Raw genomic sequence first — 19,118 nt, 5'->3', positions numbered from 1 at the left:
ACAATAGAGAAATAAGGTGTAATTTTTCTATACAGTAAAAATTTCCAACATCTCAATGTTACTCGGAAGTTATGTACTTCACAAACAACCGGTTACCAGCCATAGGAGTCAAAGGTCACGATTACCTGTATTGAATAACAGGTATTCCAGTCATTTCGATTGCAATAGAGAAACCGCTCTGGATGTAACCGTTGATACACTCAAAAAACATGAGTCAGGTAACCAAGAGACGACTTCCAAAAATAACTGGTTGCATTAGGTTGGTCTCATTGGACTGTTGACGGACAACTGCTATGGAGATCACAAGCTCGTGTGCGAACGTTTACCTGTGTTGTTTGTTTCACACTATACGGGTAATCACACCCTTTTCCGGTCAAATATGAGCAGCTTCGGGGTGGTGAAGGCATACATCAGAATATAGAGATTACTTAGTCTTGACGCAATAACTACGGTAGTAGTACTAATCATCAAGCAGATATTGGCGGTCAAATCCAACTGTTTGGCTCGCCTTTCACGATGGAGACCGCTTGATCCCCACTGCGCCTGACTGGATACACTAAAAGATACGGCTGACAACCGATGTCAGTGGCGCTTTTGCTGTCATTTCCTATCCAAACTGCCTGAATGAGTGTCTGAAGGCGTGGGCACCTCAGTAGCACTAAGTCCCTTCCCCGTCCAACTTTATCCTTCTCTTCACAACAGGGCTTTTAAATAAGTCATGATTGTACGGTAGTGAAGCATCAGTGTTGAATATTGATGTTATTCTGTCGATGATGATGAGGGGTCTCAGTTCCGTACTACTGGGCAAAACAGGTTGCCCTAATGCCGGGCTTGACACAGGCAAGCCTAAGTGACTGCTCCAACGAGATAGTTGTATTATTTTAGACAAATTTCCTCGAAAGGGGCCAGTTTCATCGGTTCTTCAAGGAACGCTTCACCAGCAAGGTTACCTTTGGAAAAGGCTAATTTTGATCAATTCAAACACACTTCGAATGACTCTTTTGCCTGATAAGAGAATGCAAATTCGCAAACAGAATGCACAGCAGTCTCTCCCCAGGCAACCAATAATCCCGAAGATGCAGATGGTTTCTAGAATGTGGAGGTTTCTACCACACGTTACCCTGAACATGCAGGAAATATAATGTTACAAGAAACACCCACTTGGAAGCAGTGGGTTCCAAAAGTGAAACGGTTTTCGACTATCTTGCAAGATGCGTTCACACTATCACTTAGCCAACCAGCAGCGCTAACATATCCTCTCTAATGGCGTCGCAGAGGAGTAATACTCCAAAAGAGTAGTCCAAAAGACAATCTCTCCAAGTGCGATTGATCCCCTTCTACAAGCAAGATCATATTCACCTCCATGGATAGGCGCTCGTGTAAGTTTGTCGCCCTCAAAATAGCCGAAGCCAAAATCCGTCAACGAACCTTTAGCATCTTCGCTACTGCACTGAAATGCATTTTCTACCTCCACGGGACACCAAGAATAAAAGTCAAACTGGAAAACTTGCAGAAATGCGAGCGAATTTCCCCAGAAGGGCTTGGTGAACAATCGGTATATTTTTATTTGGGCAACGTTTCGCTTTTGACAAAAGGCCAGTGTATGTGTCCCCAGAAGGGCTTGGTGAACAATCGGTATATTTTTATTTGGGCAACGTTTCGCTTTTGACAAAAGGCCAAGTGTATGTGTTGTGTTAAAAGTGGAACGTTGCCCAAATAAAAATCCACCGATTGTTTACCAAGCCATTCTGGAACTATGTCTACTCAATCGGCTCCAAACTTTTTCCAATTTAGTGAGCGGATTTCGTTGCCAGAAGTGTCTGAATGTCTTAAATTAAAACCAATACAGACGGCGCTCTCACTATCAAGTATTCGCTGTCTAACAGTTCCCTATTGTTATCTCAGCTACCGCCTCCAATGTGCAGCTAGCTACCCCACCTCCCCGAATCATCGGTGAACGAAACTGTGGCATCTAGAACCGCCCTACGGCAATTGCGCGGTTTTTACAACTGGTGATGGGTCTCACTGTTTATGCTCACCACTGACAGAGTACCGGGCTGAATAACAACGCTTCCAGAAGCCCAAGGCCAAGTCTTAACCATAAAAAAGAGCAGATAATTTTCCAAGACAGTCCAGGAAAGAATTCATAATATTGCAGGCAACGGGAGCACCGCAAATATCCGCACTGAAGGCTGACTGAATACTCTTCAACGGTGATCGGTTTTAGCCTTCTTGGACCTCACCAGACACGCAGTCTCCGAGTTTTCGTGAACTTTATGTTCTATTTGAGAACCAAATGTGAGCCGTAGCTGAAATACATTCACTTACATATTCGGTTGATGTTAAACGGGGGACTTAGCTTGATCCCAGATGTATCTCACGTTTACAATATCAATCAACTACATGTACTGCACAAAGGCCGCTTCCAGTTCCAGCACACACAGCTTAATTTGGAAATAAGTGCATTTCGTCACTTGTGTACACTTTGGTGTTCAAGCAGAACATAAAATTGGCGGAAATTCGGGGACTGCTTATGTGATGACCCTTAAGAAGGGCATAATCGGTCGCGGGGTACTGAAGAGTTCTCGGTAACCTTGTGAGTAGTGTGTTCTGTCACGTAAATAGACTGTGATATCTCGGGTACCTTATCAGCTGAAACATGAGGCGGTCTTTGTGCAGCATATTTGATGCCATCAATGAGATTCCGCTGGAATTCAGCTGTCCCCCGGTAGCATCAACTTCATTGCAAATAATGGATTTCTCCAACTGCTTTCAACATTAATACCACGAATAGAGAGATGAACCGCTTTCCCATTTATCGGTGAATCAGACCGGCGAAATTTTCCCATATAGTGAGGCGTCGCCGTGCTTTAAACGCTCTGGAAGCATTCCACCGCACAATGAACCAAAGAGGAGGATATGCGCCGAAACGTGAGCAGACAGGAAGTTCAACCACTAGCCCCAGAAATTCCATTGAACATTATCGTCTAACAAAGCAGAACTCTTCAGACGCAATCAATATCCACTAACTAGCGTCGAAACGTAATTGCAATAGCTTGCACCGAATACTGCCTATCAAAGCAAAGTTGAAATTTTCAAAGTCTTATCACGTAGGATCAAGTTTTAAATCATGCATTCATGAAAATACAGGAAAACATATTAACGTCAAAGGTGAGTCTATGAAATACCAAATGCTGAAGTAAGACGAACGCTAACTGGCGACTTGTGTTTTTTCTTGAAGTCAGATGTTGGTGGTGAAAAAACTCGAATTGCTTCAATCAATAAACCAAAGGTACACTAGGTAGTACTTTGCACGATCAACTGGCCTGGCACTCACTCTTCTGCACTGCGCTCGGAAACCAAACACCATCTAACTGAAATAAATGGTACTTTTGGGGAACAGTGAGATCATGTGGCGATTGCCGTCATCCTTCTGAAAGCGAAATGTCCAATTAAAAGGTCTTATTAAAATTATTGCGCTCGATTACATGCATCCACAACTGGACCGTCCAAGTTGGTACATACCAGTCTTATCGCGGAACGCGCTGTTGCTATGGTTTGCGAAGTACTACCAAGGATAACCGTTTGGTGAAAAAGTCTGCAAACAACTAACGGATCAAGTAAACATCCTATGTTCACTTGAACTAGTGAAAAGCTACTGTTCCACACACCACATTTGTTGGGCTTGGTTTAGTGTATCAATCGTCGAAACAATGAAATTCGGTCAGCAAGGATTTCCCCGAATCGATAAACCCAACTGTAAGCCAATGCGGCAGAACATTACTAAAACGGAAAATGCCGAAATCTGTCAACAGGTATCAACGTTCACAGGCTAGCTTGTTCCGAGATTACTGAGTCGCTTAATGGTGTTATGTTTTCACAGCACTGCGAAGGGAATTCATTAAAATGCACCTAAAAACTTGAGATTTCTATAAGGAAGACGGTCGAGCACTATGGGCAAGTGTATCGGTTACATCACGGCCAGCTATATCCACTTACAGACGAGAATCTACATCCTGGTTTATAAGACAAGAGAGTAACATGAAAAAAGTGAGATCATAAATCTATTTCAAAGTCAGAATCAGTTAATCGGACGTCAGAAGAGAGTGTGCATTCGTAGGCTGGTTTTTTCGTATCGGGAGAGGAACCGGATAAAATATCGCGTGGCTTTTGAGGACTCTGTAAAATATCACTCAAAGGGAAATGCTCTTCGGTCAAATGGCGTTTCGACGAAGCAACGTTCGCTGAGAACCTTGAAAGCTTTTGACATATTCGCTGCTGACGTTCACTCTTGGTTTCTGATTTCCGTGGGCTTGGGAATGGGAGTTCTGGAGACGAATGTGCAGTCGACGCTGTATTTACAACAGGTGATCGGCTGGAGACCACACGGCTGACTACCGGCCTACTGTCCAAAGCGACAGATTCTTGTTGTTCGAACGCACCGAATTCGAGATCCTCGAAACCAGGGACGGATAAATGGAGGGGTGCCAACTGAGTGGACGAAAACAACGGAGCCGCGGTTAATGAAAATACGGAATTCTCCTTCATATCCTTATCCGACAACGAGAAGGCCTCCAAGCTGTCTTTCACTTGTTCATCTACTTCTTCACACTCCACCTCATCTTCGCTAACATCCGGCAAATCTCCATCAGTACTGATTTCCGATAGTGCCGCACGGACTGCCTGTTCCCAGTCCCCAAATTCTTTCCGGCAATCGGTGGGAATATCAGCAGCCACGATGGCCTCCGGGGTACTCATCCAATAGGATGCATCTGTAAGTGCACGACTGTCATCGCCGGTTGTGGTGGACTGAAGTGAGGCATCCATGAGACCTATGACAATGACTGCGTCCTGTGGACAAAAATGGAAAGACGGTAGAACCGAGGAATCACACCGCGAAAACTTAGCGCAGCTAAACTGGCAATGTAAGAGTCCCGCACAACCAAACTGCATTGCATTCGAAATCATAACCAGGCTGCGTACTCGAAATGAACGGCAACCTTCAACCCAGAGGTTATTGAAAATAATAACTTGTACTCGATTTCAACTGCTAGAGCTTCCTCCGAACTTAATGCGGCGACCAGGTAGATGGGTCTTTAGGATCTATTACACTTCTAAGGTTCTGTCTCCATAACAAACAAGTGCGCCAAAGAGGGCGATCCTACATGTCGGACAGAAACGGCGTAACGAGACAGCTAGTATGGGAATGCTTCAAGTGGAATTTCCCAACTGGCAGAGGAGTTTCAGAAGAACTAAAAATGTTGTTAGCAGCACAAGCGCCGGATCAAGATAAGAGAACGATAAACGGTTACATGATTAGAACCCTATGTGTGGACTTGTGAGATTTTCTCGTCACGACTATGTCAGGGCGCGCCCAGACAGAAGAAAAAGTACATGCGCAGAGAGTGACGCATCCCCAAGGTCACTATCGGTACGACACGTCCGGAAAGTAGGTGAGTTGGCGGCTCTCACCAAACGGCTTAGCAACACACGACCAGCATAGTGGGCCTGAGAATGTTCACGACCGGAACACCACTATTGGCTGTACGGAGCGAACAGGTGAACGACCATATTTGACCAATTAGTCATCCTATATATTTACGCAGACGCTCTGTATATTTAGTCCTGGCAATACAGCCGTGTCCCCAGCTCTCTGTCTTCTCTCCTATCGCGTAGTCTGGCAAGGCTCAGTGCAGGCGTAACCTCATAGCTCGACCACCGCGCAAAATACAACAGACTAGCTTCAACGGGCTAACTGGTTCACCCGTATACAGCAGAATGGCCGAGATGGAGCGTAAATTCCCCAGAACTGGTCGGCAGAGCGAAGAACGCCTAACTATACGGAGCTTATTTTATCACAGACCCTTCTTCCTTATCCTTAAGGCCATTTCTGCAAGATGGTGCCTTCGGCCACAAGTTGATCCGTCCCACCCCTAAAACTGAGATTTCAAAATGCCATGCAATAAGCCCAAACTGCTTTAGATCAACCTCGCCATAATTGAATGCAACTTGGCAAAATTTCCACCTGACTGCAAGTTTACTGAGCTGTTCACCAGTAACCGTCGATATATTAAGGAAAATAGCAACCGCTCATTAAAAAACAGAGATGCTCAGAGTGAATTACTTTAAATTCGATTGCTTAATGCCTGGTACTAAAGAGGTTTGCCCTGAAATGCAAAGCGAAAAGGTGGGTTGGAAAATTTGACGGCACGAAAAAATGGTCCAGCTCCGAAAGATTCACGAAATGCGTACGGTAATCGGAATTTTCCGCGACATATCTTGATGCATAAGCCTGGTTAGGAGAACAGACAGACGAATAAGATCGATTGTGAGCTGTCTAGAGTCTACGCTAAATCTTCCCGGCAGTAATTCTGTTTTGACTCCCATGGATTCTAACTTCTCGTGATGCCTTAACACGATGATGGGGATCTTGATACAAGAGGTCAGTCCGATACCAGTGAAATTGCCGTAATTAGTAGGAACATGCATTTCTAGTGAATAAGTACTATTCTGATTTGTCCCAGTTTGCTAGGAGTTCCATTCTCCCAAATTGATGCAAGTAAGTGGAAAAGTACTAAGGATTACACGTCCATCGTTGAACACAACCAGGAAGAGTTTGTGTGGAAAGATAGTCTGGTCTAGGTCATACTGACGATGTTAGGAACTGCCGTTACCATACCCATACCTATTCTTTCCCGCGTCAGCTTTGAAAAAAGCCAAAAGAATACTCAGCCACTCAACCCACTCTGATACACCACCAATTTTTGAATGGACCAGCTCGAGCTACTTTAGCGGCTGGATCTGACTTACTAACCAAAAGGTTCGTGATTTGATCCGAAAACGTAGCATCTCGATCGCTCCGGCCTAGGCTTGGGCAACTTAATGTTAGTATCTCCCCGTACTCCCATCGGGTGGCATGCCAGCTAGGAACCGAAAAGGTGTCAGATGAATGATTATTATTATTGTTATTATGACTATTATTTGAGTGAACAGTCACAAAGGACAAGTAGCCAGCACAATCATCAGTCGTGAATTCTAGGACTTCTTTCTGTGAAGTTGCCAAAGGATGGAGTATACAAGAAGTTTTGAAGATACATGGCGGCATCACCAAAAACCGTCGGCTCTTCTGCTTCATGATATTAACTTCCTGTCTTCAGTGAGTAAAACCGCAAGCTATTCGGTCCCCGATAACAGTCTCATACTGCTGCGGTTCCCCCCGCCCCACGCCATAATTTTCCAAGTCATCGCCCATTACAAGACGTTAGTTAAGAACTATTAACATGGAAACCCGGACAAAAAGCCTAAATTTAAGTTAGCATAGATGCAAAAAGCCACTGAAAAATTAGAAGGCACTCAAGCTATGTTGGATGGGAGAAGTGAAGAGCTGCCAACGTGAAGGCGCGCCACGATAAGAGCGGATGATATAGTTCATTTACCTCAGAACCCGCCTCCGACCGAGCCATCAGACGAGCATGTGCCCTTGTTAACCGCACAAGACTCTCCAGCAGACGGAGAGTGGTTCGCCCTTGCGTACCATTCTGGCAGTTAACACCGTAGAAACCCATACTTTTACGTCTCCATACATAATAACGCTGCAACAGATTGGCGGCAGAGGGAGATAGTCGGGGTTTGAACTCCTGTCGAACCCACGTGAAGTATTCCCTGAGTCGTTCGGTTGGCCACAGAGCATGTTTAGAGCTGACGTGAGAATCCTAAAGTACATATAAAACAGGGTGTGATGGATGCATAACAAGAGGAGATTAAAAACCACATGAAAATGTGCCATGAAAGGTTGTACTGGCGAACGGTTCATGAGAACGAGTTTCTAGGAAGGAGAGCATTCGCCATTTCACAAGCACAATAAAAGGCCTAAATTCAAATGACCCTCTAAGTTATCCCGGGCACCAGCTAGCAAGTTGATAGTGGTGCAGTAAAAACACATTTTTAGACCGATTGCAAATTAAAGGGATATAGCAGTCAGTCGTACACAGAAAGCTGCCGCTAGTACTGAAATGTCCGTAAACCCTCAAACGACTGAGTAGCGCGTACATGTGTTGCTTTTGGAGAAGAACGCCACCTCCAAGCATACCTGAACGAGTTGCTCAGTTTATTACTACACGCCCATCAAATACGGAGTCCGGATTGCTAAAAATTCGCAATTCTAACAGGGGCGTCTGAAAGTGAAACAGGACACTTTGCATTGGACACGCAAACGCGGTTCCCTTAAATGAAACGAATATAGAACTGTCATGTGGCCCGGCCAATGAAAAGGGCCGGAACACGCTGTCAGGTCACCTAAGCCAACAGAGGATTCCAGCTGAAATCCTCTATTACATCTTGAGGTTGATTTACGTGACCTTCTGTGCCTAGTGCGACAAGAAAGCAACCATTCCTAAACAGGAAGAACGACTTCCAAAACATAAGTGACGACGACAACTCACAGCTTTAGAATCTAACTTTAAGATGAAATCGGCAATTTTTCGATCCCAGGCGACTGAGTCCATTGGATCAACAAGACGCCAAATCAAATCAAACCTGCTCAGAAGTGAGGTGGGCAAACCGAAGTCATCGGAACGTGAACTATCCTCCAGTGGTGGGTTGGCTGCCGCCAATACGGAGCAACGACAATTCAAACGGGTGATCAAACCAGCCTTTGCCAAACTAATGGTTTGTTGCTCCATGGCTTCGTGAACTGCGGATCGGTGCGTTCCCTGCAAAGCCGTGAATTCATCGATCGCACAAAGACCACCATCAGCGAGGACCAGGGCACCGGCATCTAGACTCCACCCATGAGCATCTCGAACAGCAGCAGCGGTCAGGCCAGCAGCTGTTGTTACAGTCGCAGCGGTCAGTACCGCACGGTTACTAAGACTTGTCGCGGAACGAAGAAGTATAGATTTTGCAGTGCCAGGATCTCCAACAAGCAGAATATGGGGGCTTCCACGAATGCGCGGCTTCAGTTCCGCGGCACTCGGCTTCTCATCACCTATGATGAGAGAACAACCATACATCGAAACACATGCTAGTTTAAAAGACATTCTGGGCTAAAACGACCATAAGCCTAACAGGGTAAATCACCATACCACGCATATGAAAGTCGGATCGTTGGTGCAGGAACGAGAAAAAGATGCCCACTTATTTGCATAAACTCCGAAAAGTACTTTAGGTAACACCACATAGCGCATACCAAAACCGACTTTAAAAGTCACTAGTTCGCAAAATAGTGTAAAAGTAGCCGTTTACAGAAAACTGGGCTTGCATGACAAGATCATCAGCTCTGATTTCTCGACTTTATTAAGTTTAGTCCCTCTTCGTGGCTGGAGCAGATTGCGGATTAACTGACCTTTTGTTTCGATATGTTGGCCAGCCATCATCATCAGCATTATAAAATACAGCAAAGTTAGCGCTGAGAGTGAAGCTTCACTACCGTAAAGTCACAAAGTCTACTTGATTACATTAAGAACCAAAGAGAAAAGAGACTGAATTGAGAAGGGACACGGTTTTAGCCTGTCGAAAGCATTCTGAGATGCTCGTACTTTCAAACAATCAGGCAGACAATCGGGAAAGGAAATGATAGCACAAACACTATTGACACTGGTTAGACCCCGCTCCTTCCAATGTTCCCAAACAAGTGAAACAAGAGTCACTGAGTTCCCACGTTTTCACCTCCCGCCACATCGCACGTTGACCACCTCGATTTTTTCGCCATTTTGGAGGTACGGAAAACAATTCTTTTATCGACAGACGATGATCACGCATGCGAAAATCACAGTTGGGCGAATGCAATTTATAGTTGTAGATGTTTTGTGTTTCACAACCGAACAATCGTTCCCTGATTGCAACGCTACGAATCATTCGATATAACGCCAAAAAACATCTGCCCAAGAAAGCCACACACATACACATGGAACTACACAACTCATCCCATACTGTAGCTTGGTAAACGCGAAACACAGTTAACATGATGTGCTTTTTCACGCCATAAGGGATGTAAATGGAAAAACGCGATATGAGCCTCTGATATTCTACACGGATTTCATTCCATCTTCGTCTGAGTTATTACAATTACCCAGGCATGACTATGCACGTTTGTATGCCCGTGTCATTGTATGTATATATAAATTCATCAACCTCATCCGAAGCCTATGTGATGGAATAAAATCGAAGATGTAAAAAATGCGCTGACTTCAAATGACTTCGGAAGTCCCAATGGCGTAAGAAAAGGGTGTATCCGCACTTCCTTTTTCTGTCTGTCTAAAACCCAAGGTGAGGCTGTTTTCGTGGACGATGCTGGCCTACAGTTCGAGTATCAGCTTGACAGACGTCTGTTTTGGTGCCAGGAATCTGGTCCATAAGACCAAGGTCCGCACTTCATCATTGCGGACGATTATTTGTTGTTCGGACATACGCATGACAAACTGCAGTGTAGCTGAGGAGTTTTCGCCCGCCGCAGCGCAGTGTGTTCTGAGCACCAACCCGGAGACTCTCGTTCCGTACCATTTTAGGCCAGGTGAGGTCTTCAGCAAACACATGAAGACTGGAACAGTTTGTGGGCTACTGGGCAAACTTCGGATTCCCCAGAAACACATCGTCAGCCGACTTGACCGTCTACTGTGGGTCGCGGTCTCAATCTTCCGAGGCTAGTGTGGCTTCTGTAAAACCCGAGAAACTGGCGTGGAGGAACCTGAACCTGGTAAAAGGTAATAAGCTGGATTATGGGGGTTCTAGATGACCTTTTGCAAGGCGCTGAAGCACTGACCAGGTATCAGCACAACCTCCAACAGTTGAGCAGCTTCTACATGCACCGACTGAAGCGGGTAGTTGGTGTTTAATGAATCGAACCAGTGTCGGAGACACATATAATCAGATGGATGCATTGTGATTGAAGCAACAATCACATTCGACCCTCTACGGTGACTGGAAAATGCTTGCAGACAAGAATCCGAAGCAGCTTCTATATGACCCACAGAAACGGAACCTTGCAGAATGAAGCCTGTATATTCAGGTCAAATGTCTAAGAGCCGCTCACATGGATCACATGATATGGGAAACGGAAGCACAGGACGGCATAGAGGGAAGTGATACGACCGTTGGTAGTGTGGGGAATTCGGAATCTTTCAAATGAAGTATCTTCCAGTAAGTAAAGTCAACCTATGTTTGGAATTCGAGAAGCGTTGTACAGCTGTTTTATCCTTACAGGTAATCATCAGCAATGCGCATCTCACGAAACTCAAAGCCCACGACATCCCGACTGGTAGTTTGAAAACTTAATTTACTATTTATTTACGCATAACTCATCGGTCACGAGCGACTAACTCGTACTTATACAGGATATAGCACCAATCATCCTTCCCTCACGAGAACTACACCGCATGGTTACGAGGTGACTGGCTCATCGAGTGAAGACCTCTAAGACGTTTCACTCATCCGAGGGATTTTATTCTTCCTGTGCCCAATGTTTCTGCGCGCAGAGGCCACGTGTCTGATCCACAAAGCAGTATGGATAGCACTGTCAAGGAGTAAACTCTGCACTTGTGACAGACAAACTGATGTCACGTCAGCACCATAGGTGTCCGAGGTTGACAAAGCTGCCCTTCCAGATTTGATAAGTAAATTCATCTCCAGCCAGTTCACCGGAGCTTATACAACTGCCCAGGTAAATACATTTATCTACAACGTCGACTGGCTCGTCTACAAGCATGACTCTTGTGTTCGATCCCGCGAGATGGCCCAAGTGGTTGGAGCGCGAATTTACTGACCGGAAGGTCCGTGGTTCGAATCCAACCTCCGCCCCTCGACTTCCTCCTGTCTAGGCATGGGCAACCTGGCAGTATCCCAGCCCTCGTGCTTCCTTCGGGTGGCATGGCAGCTAGGCACCGAAAGGGTGCTGCAGCTGAACGCTCTTTCTTTCTTCTTTCGATCCCGCTCGGCTTGTACCAGCACTTTACACTTTACAAGTGGGAAGTGCATGCCAAACAGTGCATTTTTGAAGGATCTCAACCAAGGAGAGCAACATCGTCAGCATGCTCGATGTCTTTGAGTGAACGCCCAGGGAGCACTTCGATCCCCGATGTTTCACAGGCAGGCAGAAGCAACACATCAATAAAGAAAATATGAAGAAAGGCGAAAGAGGGCAGTCTCGTCAATGGACTGAGTGAACCCAAGCGAAAGCCTACCGCATACTCATACTTGCCCACATGAGTTTGCGTATGATGCCCTCATAAAGGATATAAATTTGTAAGGAACACCCTTGACCTCAAAACACCACCAAAGTTTCTGACGATCGACAGAATCAAAAGGAGCCTTCGCTGGACATTTGAAAGAGTGCCGCTGCTCAAGAACCCGTGTCAACTTGAAGATATGACCGATGCATCCTTAGGGGCGGGGAACCCCACATGGATTCTCACAAATTCGTCTCCCACGATAATCGACTAACGCGCAAAAAGTGATGCCAGAAAGCAAACAACATGCGATGGATATCAAGCTCGTGCAACGATAGAATTTGCAGGACATTTTGTGCCCACTTTGAACACTTGGATGCCCCAATCCAATGGCATTCTGTTTTCGTTCCAGAAATAGACAGATTCGTTAAAAAACTGGGTTCCAAGCCGCAAGAGGATGTATCATATTTTCACCCTCCGACAGATTCTGAAACAGCGGCATTACTTCCCACAGCAATGGTTGTCTTCCTTGAGTTGAAAGTTGCCTTTGACTCTATGGACCGCCGGCACTATGGTAGCGTATGTGGAGCAGAAACCTGGTCACTGCGCGAGGAGGACGTCAAAGGGTTTTCAGTGTTTGACCATTGATATCTTCGGCGCAGTACCCGAGTCTGGTGGGAACAGCGGATCAGTAATGCCGAAGAACATCGAATGCTCCTCGGAAGAAATAGCTGATCACAATCCATCCAAACATTCAAGCTACCGTCCTCAATGCGTAGCTCCCCTTCAGAGCTTCCCAGCTAAAAGTTCACTAACAACTCTTTAGTTGCGCATCAATTCTATTAGCTACCGCCTCCAATGCGTAGTTACATACCCCATTTCCTCAAATCATCGGTAAACGGGATAATGGTAAGTGTATCCACTGCACGGCAAGTACGCGGTTTTTAAGGCTGATGATGATGATGAAGTATGGTCATCACACTGCTTACCAAGACCTGAGCAACTTCTTCGAAGAGTGCGGGGAGAAGGCCATCCAGAATGGGTTCCTTGCTGCGTCGAAGGAGTTATATCTCAGGGTGTATTTCTGTTGTTAACAGTGGGTTGGTGTCGACGTTTCATTCAGGCCTGCTGGGTTCTTACAGCGGTTGTGTTGAAGCAGGCTAAATAAAGTGTTCTTCGAAGTGTTCATCCAACTGGTCAAGACGACGATTGATGGAGTTTGCCGTTCCGTTGTTTCTCCATATCACCCACTGACACTGGTCTTCTTTTGGAGTACTGATCGAATCAGCTGAAACAGAATGCGTCTGTTGTTTGTGGCAAAGGCCCTCTCTATCTCCCAGTCCTTCGCAATCCACGAGTGCTCTCTGTCGCTCTCCGAGCTTCTGAGTATCCGGTGTTCGAGGGAACTGTGTGTACCATCAGCGTCGCTAGTTTCTGGTATGCCTTTGCTGGCAGCAATAAAGCCTGTTGATATCGCCGGTAGCCACTGTTCATTTGGTCGAGTTGGATGAGTTGGACAAACAGTTCTGAAGGCCGAGAACATAGTCTCTTTGACTGACTTCCATCCAACGTCAGAGCTATTTTTTCATCCGCATAACTATGCGTTTACAACGTTTCCAGCCAGATCAGCTCATCTTTGAGCGACTGAAACCTGTCGAATTTGATTAATGGAGCTGCTCTGCTTTAGTATGCGAAATGATGACAAAAGCAAAGTGACGATCAGGCCCCATGATGGCACGATCGGGTTCAAATATCGCACCCGAGAAGGAACGACAATCTTTAATTGAGGTTTTTCACTGGCTACTGACAGCCACAATGTCCAAATGAGGCCATGACTGTCTTGTGGTTGGTAGCCTCCAAGTAACGCGATGTGAGCGTTTGTGTTGGAAGTTCGTACTGGTCTGCACACAACTGAAGCAGCTGCTCCCTGTTATCCGTACGATGAGCATCGACTCCAAATCTATTGCCTAACTGTGCTTTTTCCGAACTTGGGCATTCATATCACTCGTCAGGATTACTATATCCGTCCTTCTTGCCGACCGAAGCGGTCGTGATACATCTTGATAAAAACTCATTCTTCTAAGTTCCACAACAAATAAACACCGTTTACCGCGTCGACCTGCATTGAACTTCATTGAGCCAGATAACCACACAGTGCAAATCAGATTGTTTATTGGGATCTATTCCAGTAAGGTGCTTCCAGCTTTGGGGCTGAGTGTGACTCCCGCACCGTACATACCACGAGCCATTGCGTCAGGATCACCGGATACCCGGATAGCGGAATATGGAACATATCGGCTCGTTCTAAGTGGCTCGAGGTGCTTTGTAGACACAACACACATCGACAAAGAGAGGAAGCAAGGTTTCAAAAATAGATGCACGTTGTTCTATTTAACATCGAAGGCTGTAATATGGATCAGGTCTTTTGAGATTGGTAAGTGATTATTTTGGTTTATTTTTCTGGGCGATGGTTTAGACGCGGAACAATGGCTGGGGAACCAGCAGATGGGTTGATCGTACTGCATAATTCGATGAGTGTGAAGGGTGTGCGAGGGAAAGTCGGTCAGCGAATAGGTGCAAGGGTGAATGGTATTTTCAGATTACCCAGAATGATCAATGGCGTTTGATTGAGGTAACCCACCTTGGGCCTTTGACTCAAAAGTCTAATGGGAGGATGTAGGGTTCTTGTTCGGGAACCCTGCCCCTAGCCTCTGACACAAAAGTCTGAACCGTGAGACAGTGGTTGTTACGGTTTTCTTGGAAGACCGTTTTTGGAGCCAGCGACTCAACAGTTTGACTCTCTTGGCTGCAGAGAGAAAGGCGTTACTGTCTTACTAACAATGCGGCCGCTCAGAACCGATGCCTTCTGAGCAGCACCGGACTCATTGGTCTTAAAGGTACCTCGGACGTATTGAAGAATTCGCCGGCGATCACGGCCAGTCAGTGGGCCGCTGGAGTATGCAGGCTTAATGCCGACATATTCTAACCCGTACTCCTCAGAGGAAGGTAGCATCGCTGCTTCCATAAACACAGATATGGTGGTCGCTTAAAGGAGACACCTTTAGACTACCTTTAGACTCCTTTCGCAGAGGACAGTACGACTTGCCACCAGACTGCCTCGTAATACGATTTCTCACTGTATGTGGACTCACTGTTCTTCGTTGGGTTACTCCACGCTGGTCTTCCTGGCATGACCGAATCCTCAGAAACTGAGTTCCAGCTACTGTAATCAGCGGGATCATTGCAGCGAAGAAGTCGTACCACCATGAGAATGTTATAGCCTTAGGCCTGGTCTGGGACAAACCCTGTTAAGCGTGTGGTTAACTGTACTGCCCAATCGACGGAGTCGAACGCACCCTTGGAGTCAAAGAACACTAAGATTGTGGGTCATCTGTTCATAGGGCGTTGCTCCGACATCTGATGGGGTGTGAAGATAAAGGTCGGCAAAGCCTCCACCCGCACGAAATTCTGCGTGATGCTGACAGGTCAATGATTGGCGTGTGGTCGTGAGATGATGAAGAACCAGTGGTGCAAGGAGTCCTGTTACAACAGCAGTCAAACTGACACCCATGTAGTGAGCACCATTATCGAGCGACGCCGGTTGTTTGGGATAGTCTCTGTCCAAGACTGGCGTGAATATGCTAGACAGACACTAGCCGAGGATTTCACTGCCATCCCTGAACACGGTGGGCGAAAGGTTGTCAGGACCAGGAGCACGATGACACTCGAGTAAAGAGAGGCACTCAGGCACTCCCGAGGCTGAAGAGGGCTCCATCAAGTCAATTCAATCTATCAGCTATAAACCGTGTACCCTAGGCACATTGGTTACAGCTGATACAATTTCGATCACTAGAAAACGGGACAGTGTGGGATATAAAGTTAAGCCTTGGAGGCGATGGCATGTTCAGTTAGTTCGGGGATTAAGTAGCTACGCATTGAAGATGATAGCTTTGATGCACAAGCGCCATTGACTGCTCAATTGAGCTATTTCTGCCAGTGTCATTAACCATTGGTGAGACGAGTCCCAGGGTCCCCATCCAGAGAGGCAGCAGTTGCCAACCCGATTAAGTTTACCAGTCGGTGTTTCCGCACTTTGTTCTCAGGTCATACAATGTCCAACTCTCGGGGCTTCCATTCAGCACAGGTAGACAAGTTTATCCACCACGTCGGTTGGCTTACCTGCAAGCATGTGTGGGTTTGATCCCACCCAGTCTTGTAGCAGCACTTTACACTTTTCAGGTGTGAAACACATGCCAAACTGTGCGGCACAGTTATCCAGGTTATTCAAAATCGTCTCTTTGGGAAGGATCTGAACCACGGAAAGCAACAACATCCGCATATTCAATATCTGTGTGTGAAAGTCAAGGGAGCCTTTCGACTCCTGAAGTTTCAGAGGCAGGCAGAGAAAGTTCGGTCGGTATATCAATGACAACGTTGAAGAGGAAAGGTGAGAGAGGATAACTTCGTCTAACATCACTGGACGCAACGAACTCAGGCGAAAGCTTCCCATATACTCGTATGCATACAGTGTCCTCATAAATGATATGGATTTGGAAGGGATACTTTTGCTCCCTAGACACTACTAAAGTTTATTACGACTGACAGAATCAAAAGCAGCTTTCAAATCAAGGAAAAAGGCCAACGCGGGACGTTTGAAGGAGTGATGCTGTTCAAGAACTTGCCTCAAGGTAAAGGTATGGTCGATGCCTCCTCGACCAGAGCGAAACCCAGCTTGATTCTCATCGATCTGTCTCTCCCGATAGTCCACCAACTTGCGCAAAATAGTGCCAGATAGCACTCGACTTGATAATTAGGGGTCACCAGTTGGGTATGCTGATCTCCATAGGACTACTTTCTCCTGTTAAATCTCAGGTACTGCTCCGCAGGATCTACCTTGTACACGGGACATTCATGTGAATACATGCGCGGGTCAGCGCAAAACGTGTGGCGATACCCGTGGTGTGAAGAAGCCCACCTGAGTATTTCGATGTGGCAAGCCAATCCGGAGACGGATTCCAGCCTACCATGAGTCTTACCAGCAAATTATCTACGGATTCCCGCTGTTTCGTCGATTAGCTCATAGAGTAANCTTACCAGCAAATTATCTACGGATTCCCGCTGTTTCGTCGATTAGCTGCGAACATAGAGTAATATGGAAGAGCGTGTGAGTGAAGCAACAATTAACATGCTGCATTTCGTGCAAGAGGAACAACTGAAAACCTGAATATGTGAGTTAGCACTAATCGGCACCCGGATCTGTCGCACAACCGCCATCGCGGGAGGTATAGCAATTTGAGTAGCCGTTGATGGAAATCACATAAGTCAACACGAGTACACCTGTACACTCAAACATGCTAACGTGTAGGATATTAGTTATCCTTCTTAGTGGGAATAAGGTAACTCGATAGGGGTAATGTGATGATGCACGCAAGCCCTAATGATCTAATATGTTGATTCGGAGTATTCTGCACGTAACATTAATCACGACAGAGCAAATAATTGCTGTCTAGGCAGCATTCGGTTTATATGGGGCAAAAGTGTACTAAGGCCCTTCAAACCGCAACTGATTATCGGACTATATTTCACGGTGATGATGTATAAAACTCACCTGACGAACAATTCCAATCTGGCGAGCTCGCAAGCATGAGAGCGAGGGACAACTTCACCAGGTACATCCCACAGACATCCGGACAAATACTGCGTAACAATGTGTTCCTCGCTTCCAATGCTTCTGTGAAGTTAGTAGTTCGAGCCCAAAAAGACTGAAAATCGATTATCCGTTCAGCCGGCAGTCGAGCATGTCTTTAATTCTGACAAATTTTCCACGTAATTCGCTCTAATCCACAAAGATATATCACACGGTGAATTCTCCCGTGGTGTTTGCCATCTACGAGTGACAATACCATTGACTACTACATCATCACCTGGTTTCACCGTTTCCACCAAATCATCTTCTAGACAAACGCGGATGGAACGAGGCATAACTCCGACAGATAAACAACGAAATCGCTCGTGGACTCGTATTTCTTGATAGTTTTTCGCGCAAACAACATTGTCCGCAATAGGTTTTAGATACGTGGCACCACATGGCGGATCACGGTTAGGACAGTAACGGGGAGGCTTTATCATATATTGGTTCTCGAAACATGCATCCACTGGGAATCTGTAACCACATTTGGAACAAACATAAGTTGCACGTCCTTGAAGAACTTGTATTGGTCCAACGCGGCTAACTGTGCATCGGAAAGCGATAAATCTCCCAACGTCCGAAGATAGGGGAACGGTTGTCCTGTGAACTTCCGGAATGACGGGCAGTGCGGTAAGGCGGACGTGTACGAATGACTCGAAGTCAGCACGCACTGGCTCATTTGTGTTCTCATGTGAAGACAAGCTTGCACGAAGTCCCTCATTCAGCAACATTAGTGTGTTCTCTGGTTTGACCAAGAGCAGCTCAGAAAACATGTTGTCGAACTCACAGAGGTAGTTGAAATGTACCACAACGATGAAGGAGCAGTGGACTGCATTGAAATTTGCAACAAATCGCTCCGATGGTCGCGAAGGAGGTATTCACTGAACAAAGCAGATACATACTCCTTGTTTTTTCTATTGTTAAGTGTACGTGGCATGACTGGTAAACTGTTCAAAAGAATATGAAGAAAACAAATTCAGGTGATCATAGGAGGTAAGAAACAAGCTCGGAAGAGCCGGGTGAAAATTAGTAAAGATATATTGTGGATAAAGTCGAAAACACTGCAAACTAACAAGACATGTCATCAAGACAATGAAACCTATGCCCTAGATGCTGGAATACAGAATAAGAGCCAGCAAGGCTTGCAAAGGACATCCGTATGACGCGAAATTAAAAGTTTGAAGCTACCATTCAATACTTATTCCACCCCTACTTTTCTAATAAATATAAAGACGTTCTTTGGAAATTTAGTGATACCTGCAGTAAAA

General features: G+C 45.9%; 1 protein-coding gene across 1 annotated transcript; it reads right to left on the bottom strand.

Moving 5' to 3' along the window:
* Positions 1 to 4,057: 4,057 nt before the first annotated feature.
* On the bottom strand, positions 4,058 to 18,797 carry T265_12914 (hypothetical protein; the record flags this gene model as incomplete). Its single annotated transcript, XM_009166222.1, has 4 exons — positions 4,058 to 4,851; positions 7,437 to 7,712; positions 8,442 to 8,986; positions 17,770 to 18,797. Coding segments are annotated over 4 exons (1,680 nt in total), but the record flags the coding sequence as incomplete, so codon positions are not given.
* Positions 18,798 to 19,118: the final 321 nt, after the last annotated feature.

Source organism: Opisthorchis viverrini (genome assembly GCF_000715545.1).
Source record: "Opisthorchis viverrini unplaced genomic scaffold opera_v5_23, whole genome shotgun sequence".
In the NCBI taxonomy this organism is placed as follows: domain Eukaryota; kingdom Metazoa; phylum Platyhelminthes; class Trematoda; order Opisthorchiida; family Opisthorchiidae; genus Opisthorchis; species Opisthorchis viverrini.
Note: the sequence above shows the minus strand (reverse complement) of the source record. Positions and strands in the feature narration are given on the sequence as shown.